The 15,354-nt window shown below is 51.2% G+C and overlaps 1 protein-coding gene across 2 annotated transcripts in view; it reads right to left on the bottom strand.

Moving 5' to 3' along the window:
- Positions 1 to 3,246: 3,246 nt before the first annotated feature.
- GDPD4 (glycerophosphodiester phosphodiesterase domain containing 4) overlaps positions 3,247 to 15,354 on the bottom strand; it is a 49,107-nt gene continuing 36,999 nt past the window's right edge. For both annotated transcript variants that reach the window (XM_044983773.1, XM_044983783.1), the window contains exons 14-17: positions 11,566 to 11,713; positions 9,339 to 9,421; positions 6,751 to 6,833; positions 3,247 to 3,841 (exon numbers count right to left, since the gene is read on the bottom strand). In XM_044983773.1, coding sequence (XP_044839708.1) covers positions 3,810 to 3,841; positions 6,751 to 6,833; positions 9,339 to 9,421; positions 11,566 to 11,713 — 346 coding nt within the window. In that variant the 3' untranslated portion in view covers positions 3,247 to 3,809. The remainder of the gene's footprint in view (positions 3,842 to 6,750; positions 6,834 to 9,338; positions 9,422 to 11,565; positions 11,714 to 15,354) is intronic.

The following is a 15,354-nucleotide window of genomic DNA, read 5'->3' as shown; positions in this document are numbered from 1 at the left end:
TTTGTCCTCTTATGTTTCACAATGGCTCGTTTGGTTGCAATGGGCCTTCTTGTGTGCAGGACCAGCACGTTACACTGATTAATGCTTGGGCAAACTTTTTGGCCCAAGGGCCACCTCTGGGTGGGGAAATTGTATGCCGGGCCATGAATGTAGGGCTGGGGCAGGGGGTAGGGGTGCGGGAGGGGGTGTGGTGTGCAGGAAGGGGCTCAGAGCAAGGGGTTGGAGGTGTGGGGAGCAGGAGGGGGCTTAGGGCAGGGAGTTGGGGTGCAGGAGGGGTGCAGGGTGTGGCAGGGGGCTAAGGGCAGTGGGTTCAGGGTGCGGGCTCAGGCCCGGTGCTGCTTACCTTGAGCGGCTCCAGGGTGGCAGTGGCATGCAGTGGAACTATGGCAGGCTTCCTGCCTGCCTTAGCCCCGTGCTGCTCCTGGAAGCGGCCGGCACCACGTCCCCTCAGCCCCTAGGGGAATGGGGGGCAGAGGGCTCTGCACCTCCTCCGAAGCTCCCATTGGCTGCAGTTCTCCATTCCCAGCCAATGGCAGCTGTGGGGGGGGAGGTGCCTGCAGGCGAGGGCAGCATGCGGAGCCCTCTGCCCACCCGGCCCCCAGGAGCCACAGGGATGAGGTGCTGGATGCTTCTGGAAGCGGTGCGGGGCCTGGCAATCCTGCAGGCTGGATCCAAAGCCCTCACAGGCCAGATGCGGCCCACAGGCCATAGTTTGCCCACCCCTGAGTTACACAGTTACAGAGGTTTATAATGCAAACACTCTGCATCACTTTATACCACGGACTGCGATGTTATACGTGAGACCAAGGCGTGCAGCCTCCTACAGTCACGTCATCAAGTCTAAATACTTATCACATTCTTAGCAACATGGCGTTGTTAAAATAGATGTTAACACACAGGTAAGCCAGACTGGTTTCCAGCTATGCAGTGTTCAGTGAGGCCTAGGGGTCTTGGCATGAGCTGGCACGTGGGCTTCCAGCATCCCAGAGGCTGATTAACCATTGGAACAGATTACAACGGGCTGTGGTGGATGTGCTGGCACTTAAGTCCTGCTTGGATGGCTTTCTAAATGTTATGCGCTAGCTCAGCCCTAGGTTGTGGGCTCGACCCAGGAAGTACTACAGGGCGAACCTCTATGGCCTGTGCGGAGCAGGAGGTCAAACTACCATCGATGAGCTTAACAGTCTCGTTGGGCATAACTCTGCCAAAATTGAAGAGCTGTGTTGACGTGGTGCATGCTGATTGCTATAAAAATAAATCCAGCACTTACCCCCTGGGCTTCTGGGCATCATTTACAACCAGCACAATTACCAATTTGCTGCCCTCCTGAGCTGGTATTTACTTGTATGCCATAGTGCAGGTCCTTTGGCCCCATCTGGTTCTATAGGTACTAATAGTTTTGGTTTTTTAAAAAAAATTCTAGCTGTTAGGGAGGCAAAGAAAAATTTCCCCTGTGCAGTTAGCCAGGCCTGAAACTATAGCGCAGCGCTATACTCCATTCAGCTCAACTGAGTGTTGGCTCCGCAACCTAATGATTGATGCTCAAGTAGCAATAAAAATATTGACTCTCCGTGCTGGCAGTTTTATTTAGCAGAAACATGCAGCTAGTCAGGGATTGCCTGTGGAGCATAAGGTTGGGGGCCCATAACGTATCGCCATGTTTTCCTCCTAATCTGAGGCTTGTATGTGAAACAGCTGCTGACTTGGAGTGCAACCGCCCCAGACTGTGTGAGCTAAAGTTTATTTAAAATAGCAATTACAGTTTACAAAATGCATCATCATACATTCAAATGCACGAGTATGGCTTAAACCTGGGAAATGTGCACAAGGCTGATCAGATTATTGCAAAGCGGCATTTAGCCCCTCCCATCATGTGCCATCAGCAATCTGGATTTTAAAAAGGTGAGGCAGGCAGTTATAAAGTGCCTTCTAAAGAGGAGCACCGGAGAGGGAGGGATTCCCATACAGCAGAACCCATTAAAGCAAAGGCCAGTGCTATGAAGTGGTCCAGTCCCCAATGCACTAAACCCACAACCAGCCACCACACCTACCTTTCCTGGACTCTCTGCTGAGATTGACAAGGAGACCAACCCCTCCACCTCCCAATCCCCACCACAGCAGGGGTGATGCACCTTGGCAGGGTAGCATGGGCTAGATCCTTGCACCACCCCACAGACCACAGGTATCATAGGCCAGGGAAGGCTAAGCCTCCCCTAACCCAGGCCGTGGTCCCGCTCATGCTCTACCCAGAGGCCCCGCCCTCGCTCCGCTGAAGCCAGCAGGGGCTCAGCTCCAGCCAGCGGCCTGGGGTTTGGGCCTGCCAGCAGCCTGGGTGGCTGGCTGGCGGGCTGGGGCAGCCAGAGGGTCGGGCTGGCTGGCAGCCCGGGAGTCGGGTGGGCCAGAGCGACTGCGAGGGGCTGGCCGGCAGATGGGGTGGATGGGCCGGGGCTCCTCCTGCCGCTCAGGAGGCAGGGCTCCAGCTGTGGGGGTGGAGGCTCCAGGGGTCTCAGACACAAGGGGCAGGGCAGGGGGCTAGCTTGCCTGGGAGTGGCGGGGGGGGTCATGCACCACCCATTAGCACCCCTGTGTGTGCTCTACCTAGGCTGTGAGAAATACAGGACTTTATGACCTGGGACTGAGCCTCAGTGAAAGAAAGCCCGACAGTGCCATACTGTGTGTGAAATGCAGGCAACTGAACAGGCAGTTAGTGTGCAGCAGTTACTGTGCCTTGGAGGCCAGCCGCCCACTGTAAACTGCCTAGGGGATTTACACACCCGTTTCTCATTGTTACGTGTAACGGGGTGTCTGGCTGCTGGCTGTAGGTTTGCAGGCTCTGCTGCTCTCTCTCCCTGGGCTGAGTGCGCGGCACAGTGGCAGCAGAGCCTTTCCACAGCCAGTGCTGGTACCCCCGCGCTCCTGGCTCCCAGCTCTGCAGCAGGGACGGGCGAGTGGAGCCAGGTGTTGTGGCTGGGGCTGAGCCAGCGCCCCAGCCCCGTGAGATCAAAGCGTCCCATTGACTCCAATGGACTTTGGGTCAGGCCCGTTACTCCACCACCCAGTCACCGTGTTCCTTATGTAAGGAGCAAGGTTCCCCCCGCAGCCCTCTTGTGGCGCCCTTGGCTCCAGGCCTCCCGCACGGCTGAGAAGGGGGCAAGACTTGCCCTTTTCGACCTACTGTCGTTCCCCCCCATCCCCCCTTCCCTGTGAACGCACTGAGCCCGACCGATGCTCTCTCTGCAGGTGGGTTTTATTTCCTCCATACAAAAATACTTAAACCAACAGCAGCTTTAAATCCACTTATGAAAGGGCGCGTTTCCAGGTGACTCTCCCAGGGCTAAAGGCCAGCGATAGCAGAGACAGCCTCAGTTCCGCTGGGAGGGTCCTTCCTCGTATCTGTCGACAGCCGGCCGCTACAGCTGCTCGCCCATCCAGCCACCTTCCCAAGCAGGCCCTGGAGCCTCCCACTGGGGAGAGGCCTATGGAAGGAGTCTTAGGCATTTCTGAAGGGAGGGGCACTTCGTAGCCATCAAGCTGAGTCCCAGAGACTGGCTGCCCTCTGCATGGGATCATGGAGTTAAAAGGCCCTTGAGGCTCATCCGATCTCCAGTGCCACAGTCATGTACAAGCCGTGCCCTGACTAACAGGCCTCCTTACTGAGCCAGCTCAGCTGACAGCACAGCGGCACCTGGCTTCTCCAGCTTGGTCCCAATTCAGTGTCCGTGTGGTGCCATAGCTCCTCCCCTGTCTGAGGCGGGCTGTTCTCCAGATGACAAGTCGGACCTCAGCACCACACCGCTGGCCTGGCTCTCTCAGGCCACGACAGTCGGCAGATCATTGAGCTCTGAAAAGAGGAGACTTGTTGAACCACAGAAACTGCCCGCGGACATGGGTGGGTGGCTCGTTTACCGGTCCCAGGTCAATCAGCAGTGGGCATTGAAAACAACTCAATGTTTTCTTCTGCGTGTCCCAGGGGATTATTTTAGTCAGTTAGGTTTTCAAGCCCGCGCAATTTTGTTTTCATTTCAGGGCGTGAAAGATAAATGAGGCTGCAAAAAACCCTGCTAGTTTGAGGTGTCAAAAGTTTGCTGGTTTGGCTGCGACCTTACAACGCCCAGCTTCTCCCATCCCAAGCTCCTGGCAGTCTGGGGCATTCAGCTGAGCTGTGAATGTTTCACCGAGCTGTAATGTTAGCACAGACACATTGCATGCACTCGGCCTGCACCTGCTCTCAGTTAACATCAGGTTTTCACTGATGTAACGCCATCAAAATCACAGCAGTTACAGTGCAATAAAATTGGTGTAAATGAGCTTTGAATCAGGTGCTTTTTGGTGTATAGATTTAGATGCACCTCTAACTAGTAGAGTACAGTAGGTGCAGTGTGGATGAGCTAACCAAAACTTTTCCCATTTCCTGACTCCTATGCATTGAAAGTCATGGCCTTAATGTTGCATTATCACTGTTTGCTTTATACGGAATACTTAAGTCCAACCTGACTGTGCCTCCTGACCTCTGTTCTCATTGAACCACCAACCCAGTTACACTGTACGTCTGTGTCACAGGCAAAATTATGGAGCAGTCTAAACAGGGTGCATGCTGCATACACAAAATATTAGGGTACTCTATAGAGCTCATGGACACTGTAAGAGGCTGTGCTTTGAGAGCATAAGAACGGCCATATTGGGTCAGACCAAAGGTCCACCTAGCCCAGTAGCCTGTCTTCCAACAGTGTCCAATGCCAGGTGCCCCAGAGGGAATGAACAGAACAGGTAATTATCAAGTGATACATCCCCTGTCGCTCATTCCCAGCTTCCGGCAAACAGAGGCTAGGGACATCATCCTTGCCCATCCTGGCTAATAGCCATTGATAGACCTGTCCTCCAAGAATTTATCTAGTTCTTTTTTGAACCCTGTTATAGTCTTGGCCTTCACAACATCCTCTGGCAAAGCGTTCCACAGGTTGACTGCGTATTGTGTGAGAAAATACTTCCTTTTGTTTGTTTTAAACCTGCTGCCTATTAATTTCATTTGGTGACTCCCTAGTTCTTGTGTTATGAGAAGGAGTAAATAACACTTCTTTATTTATTTTCTCTACTCCAGTCATGATTTTATAGACCTCTATCATATCCCCCCTTAGCTGTCTCTTTTCCAAGCTGAAAAGTCCCAGTCTTATTAATCTATCCGCATATGGAAACCGTTCTATACTCCTAATCATTTTTGCTGCCCTTTTCTGTACCTTTTCCAATTCCAATATATCCTTTTTGTTTGTTTGTTTGTTTTGAGATGGGGCAACCAGCTCTGCACCCAGTTTTCAAGATGTGGGTGTACCCTGAATTTATATAGAGACAATATGATATTTTCTGTCTTATTATCCATCCCTTGCTAAATGATTCGCAACATTCTGTTTTTTTGACTGCCACTGCACATTGTCTGGATGTTTTCAGAGAACTATCCACAATGACTCCAAGATCTCTTTCTTGAGTGGTAACAGCTATTTTAGACCCCCATCATGTTATATGTTTAGTTGGGATTATGTTTTCCAATGTGCATTACTTTGCATTATCAACAATGAATTTCATCTGCCATTATGTTGCCCAGTCACCCAGTTTTGAGCGATCCTTTTGTAGCTCTTCGCAGTCTGCCTGGGACTTAAATATCTTGCGAAGTTTTGTATCATCTGAAAATTTTGCCACCTCACTATTTACCCCTTTTTCCAGATCATTTATGAGTATGTTGAATAAGACCAGCCCCAGTGCAGACCCCTGGGAGGACACCACTATTTACCTCTCTCCATTCTGAAAACTGACCATTTATTCCTACTCTTTGTTTCCTATCTTTTAACCAGTTACCAATCCATGAGAGGACCTTCACTCTTATCCCATGACAGCTTACTTTGCTTAAGAACCTTTGGTTAGGGACCTTGTCAAAGACTTTCTGAAAATCTAAGTACACTATATCCACTGGATCCCCCTTGTCCACATGCTTGTTCACCCCCTCAAAGAATTCTCATAGACTGGGGAGGCATGATTTCCCTTTACAAAAATCATGTTGCTTCTTCCCCAACAAATTATCTTCATCTATGTGTCTGACAATTTTGTTCTTTACTATAGCTTCGACCAATTTGCCTGGTACTGAAGTCAGGTTTACCGGCCTGTAATTGCCGGGATCACCTCTGGAGCCCGTTTTTAAAATTGGCGTCACATTAGCTATCCTCCAGTCATTTGGTACAGAAGTTGATTTAAATGATAGGTTACAGACTACAGTTAGTAATTCGGCAATTTCATATTCGAGTTCCTTCAGATCTGCTGGGCAAACACCATCTGGTTCTGGTGACTTATTGCTGTTTGAGCCATTGCCATAGACTGTTGTAGTGCTTTGTAACCATGGGCATGCCCCGTGTTAAGGTGTAAGTGAACGAAGAAAGTAAGGGCTTGTCTAGAGAAGAATTATACCCCCAGGTTGCAGGGCATTAAATCCACAGCGTACTAGCCTGCTGTGCACCGTCCCACTCACAACGGTCCCTAGTGTGCTTTGATCTACTCTGCTGTGAAACGGGAGGAGGGCAATGGGAGCGTTTAGTGCGTGGCAGCAGAGTACATGGGACAGTCAGCATGCGGCAGGCTAGGGCGCTGTAGATTTACACCCCAGCTGGCCACACACTAATCTTTCATCTAGACAAGCCCCAATCCCGTTTCCGTGCTGGACTCGGTACAGAGTGCTGGAGCCACAACCCCCACAAGTGCGGGACTCACCAGTTCGAAATTTGTTGTATGTACCATTCTCGAGCACTACGCCGCTGTCATCTGAACAACAGGAGAAGCCCTTCTCTCTCCACCTGGAAAGAGTTAAACCAGCGATGAAGCAATGGGCTCGAAGACTGGGTCAGGGAGCTGGCGCACTGAGCCCACTGCGGTGCTAACGTGATACAAATACGGTCATATTTTTCAAAAGTGCTTAGGTGACTTAGAAGCCTAAGTCCAAGACTATCCCGGGCTGTTAAATGCCAGCTGTCACCTGAATGTTAGCAGGGCTGTGTGGGTCCCTCCAACTGCCGGCTGCAGTGAGATCTATTCATTATTGCTGCCAGCTTGACACCCGGAAGTGTGCGAAGTGTCCCAGGAAATGAGAAAAAGTGCAGCCCCTGCCCTGCAGAGCTTACAATCGACATTCAGAGCAATGTGACAGGCTGAGCTGGACAGCAGACAAGCAAGGGGTAGGGGGCAAGGAGGAGGAAGAGCTGGAGGCCGGATGGAGGTGAGACAGGAGCCATTCACTCACCAAAGTGGGGGGGGGGCACATGGTCCCCGTGAAGGGGCCAAGCAGTTTGGCATTGGCATGAAAAGGAAGATCTGGGTTAAGAAATGTGAAGGGTAAAGCCAGGCTATTGGGTGAAAAGGGGGAGATACTGCTAATTAAAGGCCTGTTTGGATTGGACAGGTCAGCTAATTCACTCCCCTCCAGGCAACCAGGCAGAATTAAGCTATGTTTACACTACAAAGTTAAATTGCATTATGGTGACGTACAGCCACCGCTGTAATTAAGCCGCTGTTGCATGGCCACACTATGCTCCTTGTGTCGGCGGAGCACATCCACAGTAGCAGCTCTTGCATTGACACAGAGTAGTGCACTATGGGTCACTTTCCCACTGTGCAACTGGCCATAGGATGCTTTGGGAAGGGTTTGCAATGCCTCATGGGGGCAAATTCAGCATCACATGATGCAGGTTTCTCAATCCCATCATTCCTTGGGCATCCTTGTAGGTTTCCAACTGCATTTCAACTGCTCTGGTAACCTGTGAGCCAGCCATCTCTGTCAGAAAGCATGGCTCCTGCACTGCTCTTCAGTATCGAGCTGCGCATTATGAACACAAAGCTCTAAGAGAAGCTGGGGAGCAAGGGAGCTATTCTTCTGAGGGAGATCTTGACCTTTAACATGGAGCCAAAGTAATATGTGTAGCTGTAGTGTGCTGAGCCTGGCATTGTTTGTTTGCACCGTGCTCCGACCCTTGCAATGCACATGCACCTATTAGTATTGTCGGTAATGGAGAATAATAAAAATAAATTGTGTTTCCATAAGTAGATTTTTATTCCACTCCCATGCAAACATACCCCTGTGTAATGCTGAGGGAACCATCATACATTCAGGGGAAAGTATCTTTAAAGGGAAAGGAACAGGGAAGTCACAAGCACAGGTGTGTGCGTGGCTGTCATTGTGTTTACTCTCCCGCAAGGGTGGAGTGCCTATGGTACTGCTGCGGCCCTAGAAGATACATGGAATGGGGGACGGGGCAGGGAATTTACTAAAGTAAAGGTGTCTTGAAAACTAGGTTTTGTTTTAACACAAAAACCTTCCTCAGGAGAAGTAAATCTCTCATGAATAATCTACAGTGGGTGTCCAAAAACTGTATCAATTTCCCACCCTCCATCAGTAATTTAACCCCACACAGTTTACATCGCTGTGAAAAGGTCAATGCCAGTGGTATCGGTTTTCACTTGTCCAGAGAAAGTTTTAATTCTGTTTCTTTTCATTCTTTCTTAAAATCATGCCGCCTTTTCTGACAGCCTGAGGCTAAGCTCCCAGACCCCCACCCTGACTGCTCTCCCCAGCAGCCTCCCACCCATATAATACCACTCTGATGCCAGCCCCATCCTTGTAAAAGCTGCATGCCTGTGGAGCCGCACCAGAGCAACTATTTGCCTCCCTTGCCTTGCTATGCCTGCCGCTACGCCATAGTCCTTCATCTCCATGCTCCCAAGCAAATCCCTGAGGCTGGAGTGGAGCCGGGCCTGCACAACCTCCTCTCCCCGCAGACCCAGGAGATCCACCACCTCCTGTGCACTCCAGGCAGGAGCGTCTTTGCCGTGGGGAGCCGGCGTGCTCAGCTCGGCAGCTGCTATATGAGCTCTGCACTGGCGCAAACAGGAAGAGCAATTTCAAAGCTTCCCAGGACGTTAACAGGGGAGGGGCATTAACAGGGGAGGTGCAGGGCAGCGGAGTTCAAACCGGTGACCAGAGCGGTCACGGGGGGCATTGTGGGATCCCTTCTGGAGGCCGACGTAAGCAACGCAGCGTTTACACTGACACTGCGTTGCTCTAAATATGTCACCCTAAGCGTAACGTCTCTCGTCAAGATGGTTTTATTAGGTCGGCGTAGCAGGCAAGTTAAAGCCGGGAGGGGGGGATGGCAGTGTGTAGACCTCATAGTTAGGTCAACATAAACTGCCTGGTGTCAACTTAACTTTGCAGTGTAGACAGGCCCTTTGTATCATCGGGTTTGACCCATCCCTAAGAGGTTTGCGGCCTTCAACATCCCCAGAGATTATAGCAGCAGGATATTTACCAATGCAGAGCAAATATGAGTGAGATGAGCAGGGCTGCGACTACATCTGTGAGAAGCCACATTATTCTGTACTCCTTTGGGGTCTGGAAGAGAACAACAGAGAACGTGTCCAGCAGCAAGAGTTTAGTCTAAGTAATACTGGCAAACATCTGATTTTTGTATGCAGTTTGGATGATTAACCTGACTGCCCCTTGTATGACACCTTCCTGCTGATGTTTAGAGTTTGCTGACATTTGAAAGGAGCTGCCACCTCGCTTGGTGTTGCCTCCTGTCTGGATGGCCTAGCGTTCATCAAGGTACCCAGAAATTGGGGCCTGCTGTGTCCCTGGCAGCAGAGAGGAGCCTGGACTCAATTGGAATGAATATCCTTCAGTGAGGTGACTGGACACAGAGTCTAGGGCGACCAGATAGCAAGTGTGAAAAATCAGGATGGGGATGGAGGGAGTCATAGGAGCCTATATAAGAAAAAGACCCAAAAATCAGGACTGTCCCTATAAAATCGGGACATCTGGTCACCCTAATACAGACAGAATCTGTAGTTCTCTGGCTGTCCAGCTCCAAGATGAAATACAACTGCGATGTCACCATTCAGATGCTGCCTAAATCCTGGCCTGCTGACTACTCAACAGTCCGCTAGGGGGGCACAGAGGAACATTTGAGGGGGGGGGGTGAAAGGGCCCAGGCCATGGCCCAGACTCACAGCCCCATGCCTGGCTCTGGCCCCAGCCTCAGCGTGGCTCCACACCCAGCCATGGGCCTCGGTCCCAGCCCCAGCCCCACCCTAGGCCCCCCCTTACCTCTGTCCGCATTCCCCCTCCCCCGCCCTGTGAGATGTGGCCCCACTCTCAGCCCCAGCTTGGGGGGGGGCAGGGGGAGGCACAGACAGAGGTAAGGGAGGGACGTGACCCTGAAATGTTTGGGGAACACTGCAACAGGCCCACCCCAAATCCCTGGATATGAATCCCAGGAAGCTCCAGATGAGAACTTTGTCCATATCCCTAGAACAGGTTGAACCAAATCCCTAAATCTAAAGGCCTCTGACCATTGGGAAAGTCACGATTTGGGTCTAAACTTTGCAGGTTTGGCCTATCTGGGCTTATATATCCAATGTGTGAGCTTGAAAGCAGCCCTGTGGCTATGTGTGAAACGTAGGAATCTTCAGGGTGGGCAGGTTATGGAAGGGACCAACAGCACAGGAGACCCCTTCACCCAGCAGGGTATTCGGAGGGGTCTGGATAAATAAGGTGAGCTCCATGGGTCTGTCAGACCAGCTTCTTGGAGTGGCTGGAGGAAAACACAAGCTTCTCCCACCAAAGTAAGGTGTGCTCCTTTTCCTTGGGCCTCTGCCTCCAGATCATGCATGAGCAAGAAGCTAGGGTGCTGCAAGAGGTGCCACACAGCCTAGACCACCAGTGGGGTCAGGGGGCTTCTAGACAGACCACCTCCCTCAGCAGGCAGGAGGATGTCTCCTCAGGTGGGTGGAGCCCCAGCTCTGCCGGGGCTCTCCAAAATTGGTTAGTTTCCCCTCTTCTCAAGGCCTGAGTCTCTCAGCTCTAGCAGGCCTCGGCTCAGTTGCATTTTTCAGCCACACCAGGGATGTTTTGCCAGTGGGTACGTTCCATTTTATTCCTATTAATAGCCAGAATGTGGCCATTGGGTCTGAACCATCAGTGCTTCGGTGCTCCTTTGTGCCAATGTGGCTGGTCCAAAGAGATGGCAGGGAAAGGGCTAATTCCTCACCCCTTCCCTCAGGGAATACTGGTGTAGGGGGGCCTATGCACTGCCACCAAAGTACTCCCAGGGACAGAGGTGTTCCAAGTTCAGAGGAATGGGGAGAGAACAAGGCTGGTGCCACTGAGGACGTTGCCCTAGCTTGTGTCTGGTCGCAGAGGTATCCCCACCCACTCTGCCCCACTGCAGGGATGAACTTGTCCCACAAAGGGGGAGGGATAGCTCTGTGGTTTGCGCATTAGCCTGCTAAACCCAGGGTTGTGAGCTCAATCCTTGAGTGGGGCCATTTAGGGACCTGTGGCAAAAATCTGTCAGGGACAGTACTTGGTCCTGCTGTGAAGGCAGGGGACTAGACTGCATAACCTTTCAAGATCCCTTCCAGCTCTATGAGATAGGTATCTCTCTATATAATAAAAGGCACACATGACCATCAGCCCCCAGATAGTCTTTTGGGTCCCTCGCTACCAGAGAGCAGGGCTGGTTTTTTTCCCCTTACCATGAGGAAGAGAGGTCGGTTGATGTCCTTCAGGAACTGTACGGCATTGGTGGTCACAGAGTGCACTCCAACGCACCAGGCCAGAGAGAAGAGCCATGGCTCACTGATCACATAGAGGTTGGTGGTGATGTTGGCCTGAGCGTATTTCCTTTAAAATACAAAAACGTGTTTGCCTCAACCAAAAAGCAACTTTAAGGGCAAATGGCCTCCCTTTGGGCCATATCAGTGGAGTGCTAAGAGTCCATTGAGGGGGATTGCCTTGGGAGTTCGAGAGCATCGGAGTGGACGAGGCCAAGACTGGCCAACCAGCTGATTATATGAAAAGACTGATGTCAGTTATGATTGGCCAAACTGGAACGTTTGATCCTCTGAGGACAGACATTTGAATAACAATGTAAAAACAGGGTTCTTTCAGTCATGCTTTTGTATTAAGGTTCACTTTATAAAGCGTTAATGATTAGCTGTTTTAATCAATAGTCAATGAATTGTTATAGAGTCTAACGGGTCGCTTATAAGCTCAGTTTACACCCATCTGTAACACCTTCTACTGATGGCCTTATAACCATCTATAACACCTGGTTCTCATGTTTGCAACATGCTTATAACATCTGTTCATCATTTACTAACCCTTTATAAATCATTCCTAAATGGAACCTTAACAAAATATGACCATTCTTTTTAGATTGTTAAAGCAAATGTTCTAAATAGTTATATTTTCAGTGTCAATATTTGTTGTACAATTTAACTCGAAACAGTGGAACACTAAACTGTTGGTAACTCTGCTTGAAATTTTGGAACAAGCGGTGTTGGAAGGTGCGTCAACCTTTTCTAACTCAAAGCATTAAACTGCTGCTTTTTTGACAACTGAAGTGCTCTTGCTGTTTGGGAACAGCAGAAATTCCAGCCACAGAGAGAAAGCAGAACAGCAGAGCTGAGTTTGTCACGAGACAGAACCATTCTAGAAAATACTGGCTGAAATGTGAGCCCTTTCCTTTGAGATTTTACATTTTCAAAGTACTGTAAACTTGTGGCGGTGATAGTACAGTTCTAGAGCAGAGGTGGGTAAACTATGGCCCGCGAGACTGTCCTGCCTAGCCCCTGAGCTCCTGGCCCGGGAGGTTAGCCCCCGGCCCCATCCCCCGCTGTCCCCCCTCCCACCCAGCTTCAGCTCACTGCACCGCCGGCACAATGCTCTGGGGCAGTGGAGCTGTGAGCTCCTGGGGCAGCTCAGCTGCAGAGCCCGGCCTGACCCAGTGCTCTGAGCTGTGTGGTGGTGGCGGTGGCAGCGGCTGTGTGGCCCAGCTCCAGCCGGGCCACACGGCTGTAGTGCCGCCAGCCACTGGTGCTCCAGGAAGCACGGTAAGGGGGCAGGGAGCAGCGGGGGTTGGATAGAGGGCAGGGTGGTGGTCGGGGGTGTGTGTGGATGGTGGTCGGCGGGGAAACTGGAGGTTGAATAGGTGCAGGGGTCCTGGGGGGGGGCAGTCAGGAAAGAGGGGAGGTTGGATGGGGTAGCGGGGGGCAGTCATGGGCAGGAGTTCCGGGGGCAGTCAGGGAACAAGGAGAAGGGGGGTTGGATGGGGCAGGGGTCCCGGAGGGTGGGGGGCTGTCAGGAATGAGAGGAGGGGTTGGATGGGGCGGCGGGAGTCCAGGGGCAGTCAGGGGCAGCGGCTCCAGGGGCGATCAGGGGACAGGGAGAAGGGGTGGTTGGATGGGGCAGGGGTCCCAGGGGGGAGGGGATGTCAGGAATGAGAGGAGGGGTTGGATGGGGCGGCGGGAGTCCAGGGGCAGTCAGGGGACAGGGGAGTGTGGATGGGGCAGGGGTCTCAGAGGGGCCGTCAGGGAACGGGGGAGTTGGATGGGCAAAGAGTCCCGGGGGGGGGGACAGATAGGAGGTGGGGGCCAGGCCACAACTCCCTCCCCTAACCAGCCCTCCATACAATTTACGAAACCCAATGCGGCCCTTGGGCCAAAAAGTTTGCCCACCCCTGATTCTAGAGGGTTCTGTCTCCTAAAAATCATCCACTAGGGGGCAGTGGTCACTTGCCAATTCATTATTTAGCCATGCCAACGATGATGAGCTATAGATACATAATAGTAAGGCCCTGCTTGAATCACAGGATGACCTTCAAATATTTGCCGCTGAGTTTCAGACCAGATGTGGAAAAATCACTGGAAAATAATAATGGACTTTTATTAATAGCGGTAATTGGGAAACGCCAGAGTAGATCTATTTGTTTAAGAAAAAAATTGCTGAAATGATATCAACACTCAAGTATTATGTTATGCCTGCTAATTTTTTGATAGCCAAACATTTTGCTGCAACTATATTACAGTCATTAAAAAAAGTGACCGGTACAATACAAAATTCAGAAGTCTTAAAACAACTGCTGTAGAAATCGAGTCCAGTCACTTTCGCCTTTTACATTTTGCAGGCATTGAATGTTAGAGTAGTACTAACTGTGCATTCAAAATGTATGCAAAATACTGGATTATGCAAAGTAAGCTAATTAAAATCAAAATTGTGGCGGAAGCCAAATATTGCAGGTTCCACAATTTCCACAATATCGTGAATGAAGTAGGGCCATATATATCAGTTACTCCTTTTCTATAATAAGGCACCCCTTTACATGTAATCGGCATGATGAATCTCATTACTGTTAGCACAACTGCAGCACAGTTTCTGAAGTACAGAGGAAAAGTCCAATAAATTTGGGATCTGAAAATGAAGGTAAAACTATTAGGCGCCAAAGCTGTGATTCAACAAGGCACTTTAGTATAATCAGGATGGAGCTTTACTGTGCACGTAGATAAAATCAAAGGAACGCCAGGCAGTTGAATAGCTAATGCTGTGTGTCAATTTACATCACATTCAGCACTCTGAGTTTGGGGATGATCCACCACCTGTTGCAATCAATGGAAAAAGCAGGGAGTCAGGACTCCTGGGATCTCCTTCCATTACTACCACCGATTCACTGGGATCTCAGCAAAAAGTCACCTACTATGACATCAACTTCAGTGGCAGTTGGACTTATCATGACCACGTACGTACTCCCCAAAATAAAAGAGGCTGGCAAATGGCCGATGTGGGTCACCTCTTTTTGGAGGCCTGCCACCTTTGCGCCCTGGGAGCAGGAGTGCCGGAAGCTCCCTAGAAGTGAGGAGGCCACCGGCACCCGGACCCATGGCCCTGCCCCCCCTGCTCCACCCCGCCCCTCCCTCATGAGACCCTGCTTGTGCTCTCCCTCCTCCCCACCCGTGGCCTCTTCCCACCCCCACTCTGATTCTTCCCCCAAGGCGCCGCCCACTGCTTGTGCCTCTCCACCCCCTCCCCCATGGCGCTTGCCCTTAAAATGGCAGGGGTGGGGCCGTGAGGGAAGAGGCGGCGCGAGGGCAGGGCCTCGGGGAAGAGTGCAGATGTGGCCACGGGGGGTGGAGGGGAAGGGGTGGAGCGCAGGCAGGGCCTCAAAAGCGGAGGGGTGAATCAGGGGGTGGGACCACGGTCCAAGTGCTGGTGGCCCCCCACTTCTCGGAAGCTTCCAATGCTCCTGGAAGTAGCTTCCCCAAACAAAAGACTCATGCAGCTCCCATGCAGATGCTCATCAGTGGGGACTGAGCTTGAGACTTTCATGGAGCTACTCCTGTAGTTAGGAGTTAAGTACCAGACTGTTATAGTCACTGGTGCCAATCACTAGAGGGAGCCATAACCACATGTACTAAACTGGCATATTACATGTGCAGGTTTTTTGCAATTCCACTGAAGTGTCTTGCCGCCTATATGAGGCGTGTACA

The sequence above is a fragment of the Mauremys mutica genome, chromosome 1 (assembly GCF_020497125.1).
Source record: "Mauremys mutica isolate MM-2020 ecotype Southern chromosome 1, ASM2049712v1, whole genome shotgun sequence".
In the NCBI taxonomy this organism is placed as follows: Eukaryota; Metazoa; Chordata; order Testudines; family Geoemydidae; genus Mauremys; species Mauremys mutica.
This window is presented reverse-complemented; position numbering and strand designations above follow the sequence as displayed.